Genomic DNA, 22,872 nt, shown 5'->3' on the forward strand with positions numbered 1-22,872 from the left:
TGATTTAAAATGTCAAATTAAAGTAACAGTTATTCACTGTAAGATCTATAACATGCATTCGGAAGGTAGATAGGGTGAATTTTAATTTCAATGTGAACATACCTGCCTAACATGGAATCATAGCCTGATTGATAAGTGCATTATCTTATATCATTTGTGACATGTTTCAGGTCGTCATCAGATTTGCAGATCACTGGCTTTGACCTTTCTCCTGTTCACACAGTGGGGCACAAGTACTTCATTGTTATTGATTATGTGATATTTGTGTTGCTGTTGGTGGCCTCCACAGCCATCGGGCTGTACTACGCCTTCACCGGAGGACGGCAGAGAACCACGCAAGAGTTCATGTATGCAGACAGGAGTATGAAGTGCCTGCCGCTCTCTCTGTCTCTCATGGCCACCTTGCAGTCAGCCGTGGCCATCATTGGCATGCCGGCTGAGGTTTACAGCAATGGAACGCAGTTCTGGTTTATCGGCTGCTCTTATATTCTGGGTCTCCTGATACCAGCACACATTTTCATTCCTGTGTTCTACAGACTACATCTCACCAGTGTTTACCAGGTACACATTCTTTTAAATTATGAAATAATAATTACAGACACTCTTTAAAATAAAGGTTCTTTATTGGCATTCACCCAAAAGGGGGAAAAAAAATGCAGAAAATGTACTCACCCTCAGGCCATCTCAGATGAAGATGAGTTTGGAGAAATGTAGCATTCCATCACTTGCTTTCGAGTGGATCCTCTGCAGTGAATGGGTGCCGCCAGAAATAGAAATAAAATCCATGATTAAGAAATTTTTAACTTTTTAACTGCTGTTGTTGCCCTTGTGGGTGAATCTCACAAGTCTGGCTCATATTACACCCCAAAATATAAACAGGAACATTAAGTTTTGCATTAAAATGATATTAAAATAAGAATAAACAACACTATCAAAATAATATTTTTCTGTTTTAGCAGTATTATGATGGGAATTGTGGAAAGAAAATGTGCATGAAAATAATGATACTATGCAAACAATGTAATGGTGGGCTGATGCATGACCTTGTTCTTGACAAGTTCCATAAAATTAAGATACAAAATTAATATGCTTTTAAATTGACACACACATGCATATGCATACATATATTTATGTTAATATTTGTATTATAATAAATAATAAAATATAAATAACAAAATAGGTGATGTAAACATAAGATATCCTTATTTTTATTGATTTATATTATACATGCATTAAAAATATATTGCCTACCTTAAAAGTCTGCATTAAAGAGGCCCTTTTGTGTTAATTATGACCACATATGTCCAGCAGATGTCGCCAATGCGCAAAATACACCAAGGCCCTTAATGTCCACAATACTTCTAATTATAAAATGAAAACATACCAAATATACCATTTGTGGTTCCTCATATTGCTACACAAGAGAAATGGTTCAAAGTAAAAATTGCAGGCTAATGCTGTACTTTATTAAAGCAGATTGGGTGAGATGATTTTTGGGTCAGGTGCTCAGCTGAGACGTCGTAAATGCAACTTTATAAACAGGCAAATGTCATGCTGACATTTCAGAGTGCTATTGCTTGGCTAAATGTCAGTTCTTTAAGTGAAATATGGTGAGTCAACCGTCCAAAGACCGATGAGTGGCATTAAAGTGTAGCCTGCGGGAACTTTTTGCTAAATGAAGCTTTCAGCAGAACTTTCTGGTCCAATAAGGGCACCTATTTATCAATCTATAGAAAGCAGAATGTGATACTGACTTGAGGAGGGGCTCTTTTAACTTACAGCAACCAGAGATGAGAGCCTTTACAGTTCAACCTCAATGATTTTGATTAAAATGCAATTTCAAAAATGTTTACAGTTTGCTCTATTATGTATTGTAACTTCCAAAACACTCAACACATAAAAATAACATAACAAAATGGGCACAGAAGGTAAGCATACAACACAAATAATCCATCCAAAATAATCTATAAGAAATAAAAATAAGAGAAATCTACATCAAACCATCAGCATAAATCAAAGTGAGGAACGAGCCGACGCATCAGGCCACAAGCCGTTCATGAGTCTGTATATCACCCAATGTAACCAAACAATAAAGGGTTAAACAACGTTTTCATTCTTAAAGAAACCAAAAAAGTTCAAAGTCCTCATTAAACCTTAAGGGAGACAGACCTTTTAGTCGATACATCAAATAAGCATAACTTTGTAAAAGTTTTTTCTGTATGTTACCAGCTCTTCTGGAAATCTTTACTTTTTCGTTATCCAGCTTAATTCCTTAATGTTATGGCTACAATCATGAAAATGTCTTGCTATTGGTGAATTCACATCACGTCTCCTGATCGCAGATTTATGTTCACTAATACAATTTTTAGCTGGTGACTCTTTTCTCCGATGTAAATAAATGGGCATGGACATTTTAACATATAAATCAATCACATTAGATGTAGCCCAGAGCAGGTAATTAAAGAGTTAATGTAAAACGTTCTACCAGAATGTAGCCTACAACAATAAATTGATTGGTTTTTGCTATCGGGGAAAACAACCTTTTATAAATGTTTTAGTCTTGTCAGTATAAAATATCAGACTGCACGGAGAAGATACTTTTTATCTCATTGCGTCATGTCTGGTTGGGACACACAGTGTTACAGTTTGATCCCCCTCAAAAATCTTAAGTATAAAAATATGAATGCTGACAGACCTAATAATTGAATCTGCAGTTAGGGAAATTGGAGAGAAGCAATCCAGGCTGGAGATGAGCAGGAACAGTTGATTTGCATGGCAGATATGGAGATCCAGGTTTTTTGTTTGTTCAGTGTTTTTCATATTCATCAGGCAAAGTTCTTCTGTATCTAAATGCAAAAATGTTCATAATTATTTGAATAAAACAGACTACTGGGGGGAAAAATCTGAGTATTGATCCATGAATTTAGATTATTTTAACAAAAGCAACAATATAATGATTGTACTAATTTATACATACATATATATATATATATATATATATATATATATATATATGTATATATATAAATGTATTAAATTTATTAAAATTATTGTTGCTTTTGTTAAAATAATCAAAATTCATGGATATGAAATTTCCTGTCCATATACGAAAACAGTCGTCGATATAAAGTAACCATAATTTTACATATTTTAAAAAAGGATTATTGTGATAAACATTTTCTGCCTCAAATTGCCCCATAAAGAAAACAAGCAAATTTGCATAGTTTGGAGCTAATGGAGTACCCATGGCAGTTCCATGTGTTTGTAGATAAAAATCATTATTAAACATGAAATAAGTTTTTGTCAAAGCAAACATAATCATCTCAATGATAAATTCAACAGGTTTTTCAGAATTATTGGCATTTATTTAAAAAGTAGGCTAATATACGGTGGCTGAGAGAGCTCAACGCGCTGCAAATAGAAAAAACACCTGCAAATTAAGAAAACAACTTCATCAATTTGACAAACCATGCGCTGCAAATACTCACAACACAAAGAAAGAAACGCACTGCAAATACTCACAACACAACCAAAGAAATGCAAATAAAATTCTTTGTTTGGTTGTGTTGTGAGCATTTGCAGCATCTGCTATCAAACTGATGTTTTCTTGATTTGTTGGTGCTTTTTCTATTTGCACGTGTTTTCCGAAGTTGCAGCGCGTTGAGCTCTCTCGGCCACCGTACTAATAGCTTCTAAACGTTCCTTTAAATGAGGATTTGATCTTTCTTGTTTTCTTTAAGAATGAAAATGTTTAACCCTTTATTGTTTGGTTACAGTGGGTGATATACAGACTCATGAAGGGCTTGTGGCCTGATGCGTTGCATTGTTCCCCACTTTGATTTATGCTGATGGTTTGATGTAGATTTCTCTTATTTATTTATTTTTCTGATGGATTATTTGTGTTGTATGCTTTCCTTCTGTGCCTATATTGTTATGATGTTTTTAAGTGTTGAGTGTTTTGGAATTATCTTTGTTTGTCCTGAAATTGCTTGATTGATTGGTCAATTAAGTTTGTGATTAGTAACACCTGTTATGTGACTTTTCACCGGTTGGTCTTTGGACTTCATTTCTTTATTAAGAACTCTTGTAGGAAATGTCACTGTATGATTCACTGAAGAAGGCTTGCTGCTGAAATATCTGATTGTTGTTTGCGCTGTTGCAAAATTAAAATAAATCCAAAGTGATTAAGATTTAGAGAGGATGGATCCCTAACTAGAATATGATGTGCTGATTGATCTACGCACCCAAGACTAAAGTTGAGTGCAAAGTGAACTTTATTTTTTTATATTTGCATGAGCAACCTTACAGGAAATTCATCTTTGAAGTAACAGAAGGGGAAAAAAAAAAACATAACAGCATTGTCTTGCGCTATTTAAATGAGTTTGTTTCTTCATCCTGACAGATTTGGAGAAATGCAGCATTACATCACTTGCTCGTCAATGGATCCTCTGCAGTGAATGGGTGCCGTCAGAATGAGAGTCCAAACAACTGATAGAAACTTCACAATAATCCACAAGTAATCAACATGACTTCAGTCCATAAATTATCATCGTGTGAAGGGAAAAGCTCTATGTTTGTAGAAAACAAATCCATCAAGACGTTTTTAACATCAAACCATTGCTTCTTGCTAAAATATAAGTAGAGAATACATAATAACATGTCCTTTTTGGATTATTGTAATGTTTTTATCAGCTGTTTGGACCCTCATTCTGACAGGTGCAGAACCATTGGTGAGCAAGTGTTGCAATGCTAAATTTATCTAAAAATTCGTTCCCATGAAGAAACAAACTCCCCTACATCTTGGAAGGCTTAAGGTGAGTTTTCAGCAAATTTTCATTTTTGGGTGAACTATTCCTTTAAACCAGGGTTTCCTAAAACTATTTCCATTGCGGGAGGCTCATGTATTGATAAAAAGCTGAATCATGAAAATACTGTATAAAATGCAAATCATTTGCATGTCACTTGACCATTCTCCAAAATCAAAAAAACCATTAACCGATTGTTCAGTTGTTGAAAGTAACTAATCTCCATGGGGACTCAAAGGGGTTTGGCATATAATATAGACTACTAGATTAAGCAGTACACAAAAATGAGAATAAATTATCACAGAACAGCAAAAGTCAGTAAAGTAGGTGTCATTTCATAAAAATCATGAGGCCATGCAAAATAAAATGCAAATACAGTTGTGCTATTTTGAGTATTTTTGTGACTAGCGACTGTAGGTATGTTTGTTTATACAGTGTAAATGAATGAGCCTGCTGTTGACAGGGTCTGCTTCCTTGAGCATTAACTCCCCAAACAACTGGATTTTACTGATATTCAAACTAGCATCTGGGGGATGGTTGTTCTTGAACATTCTGTGGTGTTCAATGCATTTTTATTTTTTTTGACCATAATGCCTTTTAGACTTCGCACACAATGTTTCTTTCGATCAACAAAAAAGCATTTGAGCTTAAGCTTCTGCTTTAATGCTTGAAATATGTTTTGTTTATACACGTTAAATATTACTTACATACAGTTTGTATTTCTATTGTCCTCATTTGTAAGTCGCTTTGGAAAAAAAGTGTCTGTTAAATGTAAATGTATGAAAATTGAAATGAGCGGTAAATGTTTTGATAAATAGTCAAAACATAATCCCCCTGGTTTCACGGACAAGGCTTAAGCCTAGTCCTAGACAAAAATGTAAGTTTGAGCAGTTTCAACTGAAAGAAACTTGCACTGACTGATCGTAAAAAATGTCAGTGCCTTAAGATGCACACAAGTAATACTTGAATTTCCTAATTGAACTATGGCCTAATCCTGGCTTAGGCTATGAAACTGGGCCTGTATACTGATAAAAATGATTTTGTGGTGAAGTAAATACTACATAAAAACAAATGTAATTTCTACATTAAATAATTAAGTTAAGGCAAGAATTAAAAATATAAAGTAAATTCTATGTTAGTACTCAATTTAAGCTTGTAGAAATTAAAGTTGGAACTCATAAGTATATTTCACTTGGAACCGTCTGTTATGTTTACAAGGGTTCTTTAAGTAAATACCAAAGTTATGATCCCATATTTCCCATCACGCACTGGGTTTTTGAGTTGTATTTACACTGTTTTATGGTTGCTTTTGATGTTAGGTTTAGTAACTTACTGTTTTGTGACATCTGGAGTTTATTTTCTACTCGAAATGACCCATTCATACTCAAACACTATTCACTGATTGTTACCATCATTGTATATGGTGTACCAAGTATTGAGGTCTCTGTGTTCATTTGGGTAATAATTACATTGAGTGGACATAATATCTTAAAATGATAACAATCTGTCTGTTTGCTTACTTATAGATTTTATTTAATTCAATATTTAAGTTTTACTTAAAATACATGTGTGCAAACCTTGCAAAAGAAAGGAAAATGAAGTGAATCTTACTTGTTTTTTTTTCAGTGCATTAAATTACTGTTATTTAACAGCACACTTTTTTTTCTTTTTTCTTTTTCCTTGTTTTTTACAGTGATGAGCACTATTTAAGTCAAATTTACAAAGAAAGATTCTTTACTGGGAATTCCCAAGTAAACTTAACTTAATCATTTCCATTAAAAGCTACTAACAATTAAGTTTAGACTTTTACTTGTCAAATTTTTTAAATTAACTAGTCTTTTCTGAGTGAGAATTGTTTCCAAACTTTTTTCAAGTAAATCCATTTTTTTCAGTGATCTAATAATATATCTAAACTTATTTTCTCAACTGTGCACTGTAGCCAAAGAACGGAAGCAAACCATGTTAGAAAACAAAACCTGTCATAAAGTTTGACGAGTTTAGACCAGATAAGGTTTATAACATGAACATGAGGCACACATGTTGCTTATAAGCAAAATAAATGCAAATGAAGAATGTTGTATTGGAGACACAAGATAAGCAGAGTAATTTGTGGGTTTTATAATACAGAAATATTTTTTCAATAAATACATATTTACATTCATATCAGATGACGCAAATGACCAAAACGTCTATGATGGCGCTCCCTAATAACTGATTACATAGTAAGAAAATGTGGGTGGTGTTTGCAGCTGAAAAAACAAACACCAGAATGCTGAGCTTTTGTTGGGGGGGATGTTGATGCAGACATGCATCTGTAACAAACATCAGCATCAGGTAAACAAATATAATACTTGAAATCACACTTCAACATATCTCAAAAAAAAAAAAAAAAAACATAAAATAAAAAATTTGAAAAACTGGTCATTTACTGCCAGATTTTTTGGTGAAAGAAAAGTAAATTGTACACCTTTTTTCCCAGGGTACTGTATTTATGAAAAAATAAGAATAACAATAACCTAACTATGATGTTCTTTTTATGAAACATCAAAAATTATTTTTATGTATGGATATATTTTTAAGTGGAACTGTGGTATCCTTGACAGTAGGCTATATTTTGAGTCATGTGACTGAAATAATGCAAATCAGGAGGGTTATTGGAAATATTGTTTGAGTGGGTTATCATTCCATTTCTCACATGGTCTGTACGGCCGCTTGAAGCTGTTTATGAAAGTGATCACCGCAAATAAAACTGTGTCTTGAATCCACGGGACAATACTGCTGACAGGACTGAGAAGGCTGAGAGGTATGTTAACACATTTAATGGATTCAAGCCAGTGTTCTTCATATAAGCTCCAATTGTAGAAGTAGCTTTTATTATCCCTTTGGGGAAGTTCTGTTTCAGTGGGTTTCCATGTGTTTCATACAGAAAACAATACATCATTGCTATAAAAACATGATATAAGGCAAAAAAAAAAAAAAAAAAAAAAGGACAATCCTTGAGTGAATTTTGAAATGTAATTTAATCCTGTGATCAAAGCTGAATTTTCAGCATCATTACTCCAGTCTTCAGTGTCACATGATCCTTCAGAAATCATTCTAATATGCAGATTTGCTGTTCACTTATTATCATTTGGTTCTTGTTATTATCAGCACACTGTAAAAAAAATTTAAAAGTTGAGAAAACTTAAAAGTTTAAGGCAGCCAACTTCAGGAGATTTTTGTGTTTTCTCAACTTTTTGTTGTATAAATTGTACACAAGGAGTTAAGAAAACTCACAAATGTCCTGAAGCTGGCTGCCTTAAATTTTTAAGTTTTAAGTTCTTAAATTTTGATCTTTTACAGTGCAGCACATCAGCTTTACATCACAGGAATAAATTACAAATATATTCAAATTGAAAACAGTTATTTTAAATTACAAAAATATTTTACAATATTACTGTTTTTACTGTATTTCTGACCAAATAAATGCACCTTGGTGACCTTAGGGGGAAAAAAAAAATCCAACCCTTTTTCCAGTATTGTATATAAATACATATAGTCAATACTTATTAATATCCCTCACTGTAAGCTTATAGCTACTATTTAAAAAAAAAAATTAAAGGGTTCCTATTATGCTTCACTTTTTGAATTTTAGTCATTGTGTAGTGTGTATGTTTGGCCATAAAAAAGATCTACAAAGTTACAAATCTCAAAGCCCACTCCGAAGAGAGATATTTCGTTTTTTAAAAATCCCTTTTCAAGAACTACAACGAACGGTTCATTTAGACTACAGCGTTGTTTTCCGGGTTTTGTGATGTCACAAAACAGCCCATCATTAAAATAATTTCCGCCTATGGAAATTCGAATGGTTGGGGGGAGGGGAAGGGCGAGGTCATGGTTAGAACGTTTGGTTGAGTGCATCAGACAAGACCACGACAAAGAAGAAGTGCTGCTGTAGCCTCAAGTTTTCGCCATGTTTACACACTTATTACATATGCACCTGAATAATTATTTAAATATGTATGTTACAGTTATGAAAATGTTTTTATGAATTGCTGACAGTACAATACTAGACAATGATGTAATCTGCAGAATTTACACTTTAATTATGAGACTTTGGTATAAATAAATTCAACTGTATAACAGTTTCACTGCAATTCATAATGTTAGAATTAAAGAACAATAAACATAATACATATCACCGTTGCACTTATCTGTACATAGTAAATGCAGTTCCCTATCTGTCGGTCACTACGAGTTAAGTCGAACGACATATGGGGTCTCACTTGGGAGGCCAATCATCTCTGCGTTTAAGAGAAAACGCCACTGAAAATTGGCTAGTGGATTTAACATACCTGAGCCACTCCCCGTTCCTACAGGTATAAATAGGCGACAGGTGCATCCACTCTTCAGATTTTTGCTTCGGAGCCGAGTGGTTGTATGAAAAGCTGTTATACTCCACAAGGCCACTCATCTGCTGTGTGTCAGGAAGCTGTTCTGGTTGGCGGTACAGCGCGAACAGCGGTGTCCCTTTCAGCGATTCCCCTGGGCACTTCAACTAAAAGAGCAGATTTCCTAAAAGAGCAAATCACGGAAGATTCGTGTTTTTTTAAAGATGCCGTTTCGTCCGTGTCCTTCTGGATGCGGTCGTTTCCTGTCCTTTGACAACGGCCACAAGCGTTGTCTTCCGTGTCTGGGCATTCAGCACGCTAATGACGCGTTCGTGGATGGTTCATGCCCGCACTGTGTGTGTGACCATGGCAACGCTGCGACCGTGTCTCTTCTTTCCTAAAGGGAAAGGAGCAGACCCCTCTGTCACTACCCGTCCCGGTCTCTCTGCCACGAGCAGAGCTAGTGCTCTGGGAGATTTGAGGGTGACAGTGAGAGCTTCTCCCCCGGGCCACACCTAACTCACACCCCACCCCCACCGCATTTCCTGTCCTGCTCCTCTGCTATTCTGCTATTCTACCTTACTACATTACCACAATCCCATCATTCAATTCAGTTTGCTGCCGGGGGAACAGATGTCAATTGCAGCATCGGGGGATAGGCTGTTGACCTCTGTGGATGAAGATTCGGCAGGGCTGCCCCCCTCGGGTGTTGTCGCCACTGCCGTATCGGACCCAGAGTTGACAGCCGTGCGATCACAGGGACCTGGTGTGATGGTGACACTCAGTCAACCTCAGCCACATGTCAACCCAGATAAAACCAAACAATACCAAGCTCACACCAACCCATAAAATCTCTTATCTCAGTATGGAGTTAGACTCTGTGAGTATGACGGCACACATCACCAGCCACACTGCCCAGACAGCTCCAAACTGCCTGAGTTCCTTCAGAGGCAGGACTGTGGTACCACTGAAACACTTTCAGAGGCTCCTGGGGCATATGGCATCCGCAGCTGCAGTCACGCTGCTCGGATTGCTTCATATGAGGCCACTTCAGCACTGGTTGCACTCCCGAGTCCCGAGATGGGCATGGCGCCACGGTACACATCGTGTCACCATCACACCGATGTGTCGCTGCCTATTCAGCCCCTGGTCTGACTTTCCTTTCTACGGGCCGTTGTGCCCTTAGAACAAGTGTCCTGGCATGTTGTTGTCACGACAGATGCCTCCAACACGGGCTGGGGCGCGATGTGCAACGGGCAGGCAGCTTCAGGGTCCTGGACAGGACCTCGACTGCTATGGCACATCAACTGTCTGGAGTTGCTGGCAGTGCATCTAGCTTTATGGCAGTTTCAGCCACTGTTGCCTGTGGCCGCATTATGTTGGTCCGCAAGGACAACACTGCGGCGGTTTCGTACATCAACCAACATGGCAGTCTACGATCACCTCGCATGTCTCAACTCGCCCGCCATCTCCTCCTCTGGAGTCAGACACGGCTCAAGTCACTGCGTGCTATCCACATCCCTGGGAAGCTCAATCGTGCAGCCGATGCGCTCTCATGACAGCTCACTTTCCTCGGGGAATGGCGACTCCATCCCCAGACGGTCCAGCTGATCTGGAGTCGATTCAGGGAAGCCCAGGTAAACCTGTTTCCTTCCCACGAGTCCTCCCACTGCCAGCTGTACTATTCCCTGTCCCAGGCCCCCCTGGGCACGGATGCACTGGCCCACAGCTGGCCTCGGGCTCTACGCAAGTATGCATTTCCCCCAGTAAACCTGCTAGCACAGACACTGTGCAAGGTCAGGGAAGACGAGGAACAGGTCCTGTTAGTTGCGCCTTACTGGCCCACCTGGACCTGGTTTACGCAACTCATGCTCCTCGTGACAGCCCCTCCCTGGCGCATCCCCCTGAGGAGGGACCTCCTCTCTCGCAGGGGCTGGGCACCATATGGCACCAGCGTCCAGATCTTTGGAAGCTCCACGTGTGGCTTCTGGACGGGATGCGGCAGACCTAAGTGATCTGCCACCGGCGGTGGAAGACACTATCACTCAGGCTAGAGCCCCTTCTACGAGGCAGGCCTATGCTTTAAAGTGGAGTCTGTTCACAAATTGGTGGTCTTCTTACCAAGAAGACCCCGGAGATGCTTGGTCGTGCTTTCTTTCCTGCAAGGAAGGTTGGAGCGTAGGCTGTCACCCTCCACCTTGAAAGTGTATGTGGCTGCCCTTGCAGCCCATCATGATGCAGTGGACGGCTGGTCCCTGGGAAGGCATGACTTGAACGTTAGTTTCCTGAGGGGTGCCAGAAGGTTAAATCCTCCTAGGACACCCCTGATACCCTTCTGGGACCTCTCTATTGTTCTGGCTGGACTTCAGAGGGGTCCCTTTGAGCCACTTGACTCAGTCGAGCTGAAGTTCCTGTCTAGACAGCGCTCCTGGTCGCGCTCACTTCCATCAAGAGGGTCGGCGACCTCCAAGTATTTTTGGTTTAGTGAAGAGTGCCTTGTGTTCGGGCCGGCCTACTCTCACGTTGTCTTGAGACCCCGGCCTGGATACGTGCCCAAGGTTCCTACCACTGCCTTCCGACCAGGTGGTGAACCTGCAAGCACTGCCCCTGGAGGAGGCAGATTCAGCCTTGATGTTGCTGTGTCCTGTAAGAGTGCTTTGCATATACTTGGACCGCACCCAGAGCTTCAGAAGCTCTGAGCAGCTCCTGGTCTGCTTTGGAGGTCAGCAGAAAGGTAAGGCTGTCTCCAAGCAGAGGTTGGCCCACTGGATCATGGATGCCATCGCCTTGGCGTACCATTCCCAAGGCGAGCCGTGCCTCCTGGGGGTGAGGGCTCACTCCACACGGAGTGTGCTCTCCTACTATGCGCTGGTGTACGGCGCTTCTCTGGCAGACATCTGTCTCAACACCTTCGCGAGGTTTACAACCTTCGTGTAGAGCCAGTTTCTTCCCGTGTGTTTGGTAACAGGTAATTGGCGGGAAGGACTGGCTCGGTGTCTTGCTTGCTGCGCCATTCCCCCTCACACAGGGATGCGAGCGCCTTTTTTCTCCCAGTAGAGTTCCCCACTTGGCGAACCCTGATCGAGCATCCTCCAGCACCCCCGGCAGTCAGACTTGGCAGAGCAGTCTGACGCCAGGCCCAGTACTAGTGTCCCGGTCAGCCCCTGTACTGGGCTAGGTGTCTATATGGCTTGATTCCCTAAGGGTAATCCCATATGTGTATTCTTCCATGGTAAGGTTTCCCTCTTGGTAAACCCGTGTCTTCCCTTGACAGACCCGCTCTGTCAGTCTCTTCTGGCAGCTGTTCCATCCCTACTCTAAAGTAGGACCTGCCTCAGAGACCCATTCCATATGTAGTACTGCCCCCCCTGGGTCAGTCCATATCAATATCGCCACATGTCACCTCCCTACGGGTAGGATGTGGTCTTCGTAGCGACCTATTCCTAAGGCTCACTTCCCCATCGTTCTGCCAAGCTGAAAGAACAAATAAGAAAGATCTGAAGCAATCTTTCACTGAAGGTTGAAATCCCTTCCAAAAACTTTTTGTGGACGGAACAGCAGCATGGCCTTCTCCAGCAGTGATGTACTCAGCCTTTTGGTCCCCTTCGGTACCAAGGTCAGTGAATTTGCGCCGGGGCTTTGGGAAGGTTACAACCTTAAGCGTAGCTTTTGTGACACACCGCAGCTTGTCAACAACTGCAGCGCCACAGGGTTGTGACGGTGTTCAGGTTGTGGCGTTTTCCATAGGACCTCATATGTCATTCAACATAACTCGTAGTGACCGACAGATAGGGAACGCCTTGGTTACATACGTAACCATCGTTCCCTGATGGAGGGAACGTAGACGCTATGTCCCAATGCCACAACCTTGAACCATTTGCTGTTGCCGGGACACGTTCTCGGCTCCTCAGCATAAAACCTGAAGAGTGGATGCACCTGTCGCCTATTTATACCCGTGGGCACGGGGAGTGGCTCAGGTATATAAAATCCACTATCCAGTTTTCATTGCCGTTTCTCTTAAACTCAGAGATGATTGGCCTCCCAAGTGAGACCCCATATGTCGTTCGACATAACGTCTCTATACACTACATAAAACACATTTATATGATTGTAGTATGATATAAATCCTTTTCAGTGGGTGGGGGTGGGGGGCCTGAAGCGTGAATCCGTATTCAGAAAAGCACAGAAAACAAATAACGTTTGCTAACGGTTGCCTGTTACATTACAGTACATAAAATGTCACTTACATAGGAGAGATTACTGAGGACGATGGCAAATGATTTGTAGATTCTGAGCACCACCGACAAAACAAAAAATTTAATGTAAAAATCTTGAAAGTGAAACTAAAAAGCGATCGTGCACTCAAAAGCAGTTTCAATGCCAGGCATAATAGCGGCTCACCGATGCCCACAATTTATATAGGCCTACAGTAATTACCCAATTATATAACTGCAAAAGAATATATTGAAATATATATTGTCCTCCCATATAGTATTTATTCCCTTTAGGGGTTCGGGTTCCATACACTATTTTCTTTCCAAAATTATTCTCAGGTTCTGGAACTGGCTCAAATTGATATGGCAATATTGACGCCATCCAGAACTTGCTGCTTTGGCAAGGGGCGTGGCAGTACTGAAACACTGTCTAAAGCTGTTCACCAATCACAATGCACTGGGACAGCTAACCAATCACAATACATTTCATTTTTCAGAAGGCAGGCCTTCATTAAACCCGGAACTAATTGAGCCATTTGTGCCAGGCTGGGGAGAAAGGTATGTAATAATGTAAATTTTGTGAAAAATAATGCGTTTTTCGAACCACCACACATGAGAACATGTTCTAGTACACCCCCAAAACAAAACCAAGACTTTGTAAAGTTTTGCGGGTTCAATCCTTTACATTTTTGTATTAAATTCTCGTGTTTAATGTTTCCTTAAGATAAATCACTTGTTGCAAATTAATAGATGTAAATTGCATTATTGATGTCACTAATGGAAAACATATGCACATATTCATATGAATGACTGCGTTCTGTTCCATCCACCAGAAATTGATGGCACAAAAATGAAATTGTCTAAGGGCATCATTCTCCTTTTTCTGGGATTGTTTTTTAAGGTGGGATAATATTTAATAATTATAAAAGTTATTCAGTTATATACACAGAATTTATTACATTTAGCATTAACTCTTTAATACTTTTGTTTGATAGGTTGCTGTGGCAGGTATTATACATAGATTTTATTTCTGCTCATTATCAATAATAATGTATGGAATAAATAATATGTATTTTTCCATTAATCGTCTACATGTTGGACTGAATACTGTCACAATGCAACATTCCAGATAGTTCCACACAGGTGTATTGGTTAGAGCTTGAAATCGAGTCATCGGTGTATGACAACATCACTGAGCTTTTGAGACTGCATCCACAAATAAGCATAACTGATGCAACTGTAACAAACATCGTCATCACAACAGGTAAACAAACATATAATGCTTGAAATTACACTTCAACATCTCTCACACTTTAAAAAAAATACAATAACAATTAGACAATTTTGTCATTTTCTGCCAGTACAAAATTTGTTCATTTTATGGACATTCCTTTAACCCAAAACACAACACGATGCAAAGTGTAATTCAAAAGAGAAACCTGTACTGAGAATTCCTTCATATTAACACCCTATTTTTTAGAGTACAAAGAATGCAATTAAAAAATAAATTGGGGCTTCCCTGTTAAGCATTAGAAAGTTTAAGAATAAATACACTTGCTGTAATTTTAAGGATGCATTCAAAATCACAGAAACTTGTCAGTGCTGCTGTGTAACTCAATCAAACAGGATGGAATGAGGTCAGTTCCTGGAGGATGATGTTATTGAGGAACTGGCTTTTGTTACTTAAAGAAATTTACAAAAAAAAAAAAATGATGTAAAATTATTTTGATAGTTAAAAATGATACACTGATTCCCATTTAAAATAATATTCCCAAGAATAAACATTTTGAAGGACTGATTTGAAGGATTTATTGAAGTAAGGATTTGGAAGGTTGAAGGATTTCAATTGAAGAAAAAAAAATGTTTCTAAATCAATTTGTTAGTTTTTAATTTTTAGTTAAATTCACCCCATGTTTACCTGATATTAAAGAATGCTAATGTAATTTATTTATAAGGTATGCTAATTTATCCAATATATGATGGGGACATGAAAATGTACTGAATAAGTGTACTGACCCAAACATATTAAATATAGGTTTAAGAAAAATAGAAATTATGAGGAGTTGCTACATTTCTGATGTTCCAAAAAAACTATAATGTGCTTATTTGCAGATTGCAAACTGGATGAGATACATAAGAATTGTTCATGCATGTTGGACCACACATTCAGTGAGGACATATTAAAAAATTATGACTGCCGCAATGACACCTGCACGCAGAAAGTTAATGACATTGCTGTGTGTCTGCCTAAAAAAAGAGGTAGAGTATTGTTTGAAAAATAAATACATAAATAAATATATACCGGTCACTGAATGCTACGATTCTTATTTTTTCCAGTAAGCATCAATGGATTGACTACATTTGCAAATGAGTCTTGCATAGTTTTATGTGATCCAAACAAACGAGATACTAAAGAGTACCAGGATGACAACAATAAAATAATCAAAATGGTATGTACTTCTGAAAATCAACACAACAGTGCAAAATAATAATAATAATAATAATTTTGACAGTTAATTGATTACATTTACATGACTCATCACAATATATTAAAGATTATGCTTTTACAGTGTTTTTTATTATATTTATTCATTATGGTGTTTTATGTTTTACATTTTATGTTGTTTAATTAATTCATTACTGCATTATTGTGTTTAGTCCATCTAGCCATTACTAGCCATACTAGCCAAGAACAAATTCAAATTTGATGTCATCATTCCCTTTTGCCTCCTGTAAGCAAAAAGGAAATACAGTATATGAACTGTAAAATATACAGGCACTATATTGTCATCCTGAAATGCTTAAAATCGGTCAACGTATTGTTGGTTTAATTAACTTTATCAACTCCAGTAATATTTGCACTGTTTGTATATATACCTAACCAGTATATTTCAATTTCTTTTAGCTTGCGGAAAAATACAGCACATTGAAAAATTTCTGGCAGCTACTGTTTAACTGTTCTTTCTACACACATAAAAAACTGAAAAATGTTCCCTCTAAGCTGCGCGGCGCGCGCGGCCGCGCACTTCTTCCACCGCTGCGCGCGCAGAAGAATAATGTGCCGCGCACACGCATAAATGAGTTGGGAAAGCTATTTGCGAAAGCGAATGAATTGCAATGCTCGGGTAAACCGCTGTAGAGTTGATATCACGAAAGAGTTAGAACCGGTGAATGCGGTTTACAGTATCATAGAAAGGGAATGATGTGCGCCAAATGAGTCGCTGTTGAAACCGAATATTTTAATGGTGCGTAGCCTACGAAATAGCTCAACTCGAGAGCCGACGCAAACGCATGTGACATGTGAAATAAAACGTCATCATGTATTAAAGAAGAGTGGCTTGATTAAGTGCTGGAAACAGCGGATGATGGGCACAAAACGGTAACAAAACTCAGAGACATTACAGTCACACAGGTTAGTGTGCAAACTGTACATCATAGGGATGTTTAGATAGCTATAGAAGAATTGACGTTCACGTTTTTTTTTTTTTGTTATATTAACTTACAGATCTCAGTTTAAATGCTTCAGTTTCTATCTATTTTCTATTCTATCTATCTATTCTATTTTCTATTCTATTCTATTCTATTCTATCAGTTTAAATGCTTCAGTTTGTTTTGATATTATATTATAGTTAGGCATATATTATTAACCTAATAAATAATTGACCTTGTTTTTTAATGGAGTCTCTGCTCATCAAGGATGTATTTATTTTATCGAAAATACAGAAGAAAAAACAGTAATATTGTGAAATATTATTGCAATTTCTAATAATTGGTTTGCTGTTTTTCAATATACTTTAAAATATCATTTTATCCCCCGACTGGAGCAAAGCTGGAATTTTCAGCATCATTACTCCAGCCTTCAGTTCAATTATCCTTCAGTCAAATTCATCTAATCTGCTAATTTATTAATCATTTCCCGGCGGATGAATATGTTGGTGCCCCCAGCTTATATTTTTACTTTTTTTTTTTTTGTCTTTTAACTTTTTTCTTTGATTCTTAGATTAATAAAAAAGTTAAAAAGAACAGCATTTATTCAAAATAGTAATCTTTGGCTTACAGAAACATTTTATCAATTACACTTTTTATCAATTAAAAAAATTATTACTTAATAAAAAAATAAATTATTTAAAAAAAACAGAATTTACACAAAACAAAACCAAAAAACACAAACAAAGAGAAAAAAAAAAAATATACAAACATTTTGTAGTGTGTAATACAAAAATTCTATTTTGAATAAACACTGTCCTTTTTAACTTTTTATTTAATCAAAGACAATCCCGCCAAAAAAATACCACAAGTCCCAAAAAAAATATTATGCAGCACAACTGTTCTTCCAACATTGATTGTAAATCAGCATATTAGAATGATTTGTGAAGGATCATGGGACACGAAGACTGGAGAAATGATTCTGAAAATTGCTGCTTTGCTATAGGAATTTATATTTTAAAGTATATTAAAATAGAAAACTTTTATTTTAAATTGCCAATAATATTTCAACAATATTATTTGGTGAAATTATATTCATTATTTTTATCAAATAGGATACACCCTTGAGATGAGCATAAGAACTTATTTAATAAACATTATGATCTTTTTGAATGGCAGTGTATTAGGACTGTATATATATATATAACTATACATATAGTATATATATATATATATATATATATAATAGATATAAACGTTTTCAGGTAATAGCGTGTACATCATTGTCACGGGTCAATCAAATAGCACATTAAAGTTAAAAAGTTACACACTTTTTTTTTGTGCTCGCTGTACATGTCTGGTATAAATAATGTTTTTGCACAGATGGCCGAAATGTCCGCCCAATAGAGAAAAGTTTTTGCTCAGCCCCCCCCCCCCCCAGAAAAAAAAATTAGAAGGGAACATTAGCCTCTGGCAGCCCCTACCTGCGCAAATAGCTACTGTTTAACTGTTCTTTCTACACACATAAAAAACTGAAAAATGGCAGGAAATGTAGTAACGTTTCCCATCTGATTTAAAGGAGTGGCAGTGTGATCGCAAATTATACGGTGCAAGTAATGGATAAAATAACAAACAATCAGCCTAATAACAAAACCAAAAAAACACCTAACTCTGATCTAAAAACTTCATCAAAATTAGTCATTCATTGGGTGAACTATTCCTTTAAATTTTTTTTATTATTATTTACAATACATATAATGGTATGCAACGTTTATTGCACAATCACAACTTGTTATTTTCTCCAAAGGCTTCATCATTATTGGCGGTACTCTGGGTCCGATTGATATCGATTCCTCTGTAACTATAACCTGTCGTCCACAAGACACGCTGGGAGAGGTAAAGTGGTACTTAATAGATGAGTGGAATAAAAAAAAAACAGAGATCACAAAAGGACAAGAGGCCAGCTTTGATAACAAAAATTCCGAGGACATTGTTTATCTGAAAAATATTTCAGGAAGCTGGAAAGGTAAGTTTCTGCATGCATACACAATTAGGATAACTATGACTTTGAAAGTATATTTACTCATTTTTAAATTTTAAATAATTGAATCTGTCTATCTAGGGACAATTCAGTGTGTGTACACAAAAGGGTCCATACAACACACAGCAAGTACAGTGCTGGACATAGCCCTTCTGCCAGAAATACAGGCTAAGAGCACTCCCCAATTTGCTGATTGTAGAAATAACCAATTCAAAAAGGCTGTCATTGAATGTAAAATTTCTAACAGTACAGAAAATTACACGGTTGCATGGAATACTGATCTTAGTTTCACAGAAATAGGACCAGGTAAGCATCTCATCACCACTTTTGCTCTCAGTTTAAACAGCCAGTGTAAACAATGTGATTGAAAGATACATTTATTTATTTATTTATTATTTTTTACATAATTTGTGATAAATGATTTTCATATTCCTACATTCTCTAGAAATCCAGGGGAATGTTTTATCTTACAAAGCAGAGGCGATCATAAATTGTGAATCATATATTAAGCATAAGAATGAGACACTGAATGTTGCATGTACATTCACCAACCACAGAGCCAATTACAACAAATATAAAACCAAAAATGTGGAGATCCCAGTCATTCTTCGTAAGTTGTGGTGTTGTTTACCTTTTTGTCTCTTTAAAAAATTGTGAAAGACAGTATTTCAGAAGTAAATGTGGCTCAAATGACTCCATACAATATCACAAAGTCATTATTCACTGCCAGTCTTCCTCTGTCATAACTCTTAATTTGAACGCAAAAACACAAAATGACTTTTGAGAGCTGCAGTGGAAAATGAACAATGATGCTATTTTAGGATTTGAAATTACTTTTGTGGGGTACTTGTTTTTTTTTTTTTAAACTTTCATTTATAATGAAGAACGTTGTACAGGTTTGGAATGGCATGATAGTGAGTAAAGGGGGAGAGTGAAGTAATGTTTTTGAATGTCGGTGAATAGCTGCATTACTTTGTTTCTTCCAAACAGATGCATATTATTCTTACTAAAAACTAGTAACTATTTGTTTTTGAATTGTAATTATAAAAACAAAGATGATGAGAAAAACAAATCTATAGTACTGTATATTATTTCTTAATACAGCCCACTCACAATTCTGTGAAGAAGATAGCGGGTGGCCCGTCACAAAAAACAACTATACGGCCATTATATCCTGTGGGAACTCTGCTGTTGGTTCAAAAATGAAAAAGTGCTATGAAGGGTGGAAAGACGAAATCTCTACTTGTGTGAATATGGATCTGCATGGCATTAAAAGTGATATAGAGGTATCATTCTTTGGTATTCATTTACTGACCGTTATTGCTGGACAGATTTACTCTTAGCACTAAATCCTTGTTTTTTTGCTGTCATAACAGATTTTAAATAAAGGCATTGGCCTTATTAAGAATGATGCAGACGGACTTTTCAGACGAATGCAGCATTCAACCACTGTGGAGACATTCAACTCATTTGCAAATATTAACGCATCTGTAGTTATTTTTGAAGCCATGAACAATGTATCTAAACAGCAGTCTAATCAATGGAACGATACTGTCATGCCTGTATGTATGTTTTCTCTTCAGTTTCTTTGTGACATTGTGTGTTGACCCTCTTATTAACATCTTTTAAATCATCAGAGATATTTGGTTTGGGAACAGGGCTATTTTTTGAGATCTATTGCTAAAGGTTGATGAGTGGTTCTTATTAAAACACATCAAAAATGAACTCCAAGTAATAATCAATAATCAAATCCCTGTGTTTGCTCAACGTCTAATCGCATTTCACTTTACATTGCAGGACTTTGTCAGCGCTATAAGCAACGCTTTGAATAAAACAGGAGCCTGGAACAATCCTGAAACTAAAAACACTAATTTATCTATAACATATCTACAGACTATTGAGAAAATTATACGCAACTCAAATCTGACCATGAATCAGCCTCAAAATTCTCTTAATGTTAAACTGGCAGTCTGTAATAAGACCGGAGAAGCACACTGCAGCAACTTTAATGCCAGCATCAGCACAGACGATAGGGTCGTTGTCGTTGCATTCCGGAACCTTCACGAAATTTTACCAGAGTATGAAAAAAGTCCCTTAGAGACCACCATCTTGTCAGTCACCACTGTAAATAATGAGAATTCGTCCATCTCTGTCCAGATGAAGTTCGATTACGGTGAAGAAAGACTTCGGAATCATGAAATGTATTGTCTTTTCTGGGATGAAAATAACAGAACTTGGTCTACAGAGGGGTGTGAATGGGGTGGTGCAGAAGATCAAAAGTTGTGCAAATGTACACACAACTCTGCCTTCACCATGATGATGTCCAAAAATGCAGAGACCCTCCCGTATATGACGGAACTGACCTACGCTGGCTTAGGAATATCCATCGTCTCACTTGTTCTGTGTTTAATCATTGAATTTTTGGTATGGGATACCGTTGTAAAGTCAGACATCTCCAAGTTTCGCCATGTGGCCTTAGTCAACATCTCTTTATGCTTGCTGTTTGCACACTGTGGATTTTTAGCATCATCTGATCCAAAAGTAATCCCCCAAAACTGGTGCTCCATGCTTACAGTAATCAAACACTTTTTTTTCCTCGCTGTCTTCTTCTGGATGCTGTGCTTGAGTTTCGTGCTTCTTCACCAACTGATATTTGTCTTTGACCAGCTGCGGAAAAAGGTTTTTTTGGTATTGTCTATCACCGTTGGTTACGTATGCCCTTTAATATGTGTGGCAACAACCTACATTACTTTCATGAGCGGTAAAGAAGGTGAATACTATTCCAAAGAGACTTGCTGGCTCATATATCGGGGTGTGCTGAAGGGCTCCCTCTTTTCCTTTGTAATTCCTGCCTTAACTATTGTGATGGTAAACCTTTTCACGCTGGTTGTGGTGATCATGAAGATAGTAACTCCTACTGTGTCGGATTCAAAGGCGCGGGACCAAAAGGACGTTGCCAAGGGTATGATTAAAACAATAGTTTTCCTAAGCCCTGTCCTCGGAATAACTTGGCTCCTCGGGATTTTGGTGCTGCACCTTGATCTTACACAAAAACCTTTCGCCCAAATTGTAAGCTACGCATTTACATTGTTCAATTCGCTGCAGGTAAGGATCAAGCATCAAACACTTTATCTGTATATGTGCTCATTCATGCATGTACATTGCAATATTTTGCTGTTTTTCATTGCAGGGCTTTTTGATACTGCTGACAAACTGCTTGGGAGAGAATAAGGTACCTATGCCTACTACTCCGTATGATTGATCATAACTGTTTAAGGAATTTAGACTGAAAATATAACATTTATTTGCATCAGTTGATTATGACTGATCACATTTGCAAGGTTTTAGTTTGTAAAAACATTACAGTCAAGCTCAATATAATCATATTTCATTTTCCCCAAAGGTTCGTGATGCACTTCGAAAGCGTTTCCAATCCAAGGTTAGTATGTACGAGAGAAATACATGCTTTTACAGATTCGAAATGCATTATGAAGACATGAAATAACACAGCACGTGTTCCCACAATTTCTTACATTAGCAATCAGTAAAGTCTAAAAGTGAAAGTTCAAGCAAAGCCACATCTTCAGATATGATAAAATAAAGATTGGACAGATTAAAAGTAAGTTACATTTACGCTCTTGAGAATATTTTATTTAGTGTCTACGTATTTTGTTCTAATGTTGTTTTTATTCCAAATCCGCATGTGAATCATTTAGTCGGGGCCTTCTAAAAGTACTCAAAGAGAAGACATGAAACTCGAGGGAAACTTGAAAAACTTCATGGATTCAATTCTGTCACATTCAACATTGTTTTCTAGAAAACTGTACAATTATTTGTGATATTCTAGCTCTATTCTAGTGACCCTGGAGCACAAAACCAGTCTTAAGTCACTGGGGTATATTTGTAGAAATAGCCAAAAATACATTGTATTAGTCAAAATTATAGATTTTTCTTTTATGCTAAAAATCATTAAGATCATGTTCCATGCAGATATTCTGTAAATTTCCTACTGTAAA

General features: G+C 37.5%; 1 protein-coding gene across 1 annotated transcript; it reads left to right on the forward strand.

Annotated features, from left to right (window-relative positions):
- The first annotated feature begins 155 nt into the window (after positions 1-155).
- On the forward strand, positions 156-22,827 carry LOC109106797 (adhesion G-protein coupled receptor F2-like). Its single transcript, XM_042743073.1, has 18 exons — positions 156-561; positions 13,887-13,947; positions 14,223-14,290; positions 14,385-14,397; positions 14,519-14,653; positions 15,502-15,648; positions 15,727-15,839; positions 16,295-16,346; positions 18,593-18,841; positions 18,938-19,162; positions 19,302-19,466; positions 19,961-20,142; positions 20,233-20,418; positions 20,654-21,961; positions 22,047-22,088; positions 22,260-22,295; positions 22,395-22,475; positions 22,573-22,827. Exons 3-17 carry the CDS (start codon positions 14,240-14,242, stop codon positions 22,455-22,457), a joined length of 2,967 nt encoding a protein of 988 aa, XP_042599007.1. The 5' UTR covers positions 156-561; positions 13,887-13,947; positions 14,223-14,239; the 3' UTR covers positions 22,458-22,475; positions 22,573-22,827.
- Positions 22,828-22,872: the final 45 nt, after the last annotated feature.

This window comes from Cyprinus carpio, chromosome B17, assembly GCF_018340385.1.
Source record: "Cyprinus carpio isolate SPL01 chromosome B17, ASM1834038v1, whole genome shotgun sequence".
Taxonomy (NCBI): domain Eukaryota; kingdom Metazoa; phylum Chordata; class Actinopteri; order Cypriniformes; family Cyprinidae; genus Cyprinus; species Cyprinus carpio.

What these genes read in the sequence shown, in the direction of transcription:
- LOC109106797 (XM_042743073.1), top strand. Translation starts at nt 14,240, where the DNA reads ATGAAATTGTCTAAGGGCATCATTCTCCTTTTTCTGGGATTGTTTTTT. An exon ending in ACAATAAAATAATCAAAATG is followed by an intron (nt 15,840 to 16,294) that starts GTATGTACTTCT and finishes AATTTCTTTTAG; the next exon opens with CTTGCGGAAAAATACAGCAC. An exon ending in GAAAGCGTTTCCAATCCAAG is followed by an intron (nt 22,296 to 22,394) that starts GTTAGTATGTAC and finishes TTCTTACATTAG; the next exon opens with CAATCAGTAAAGTCTAAAAG.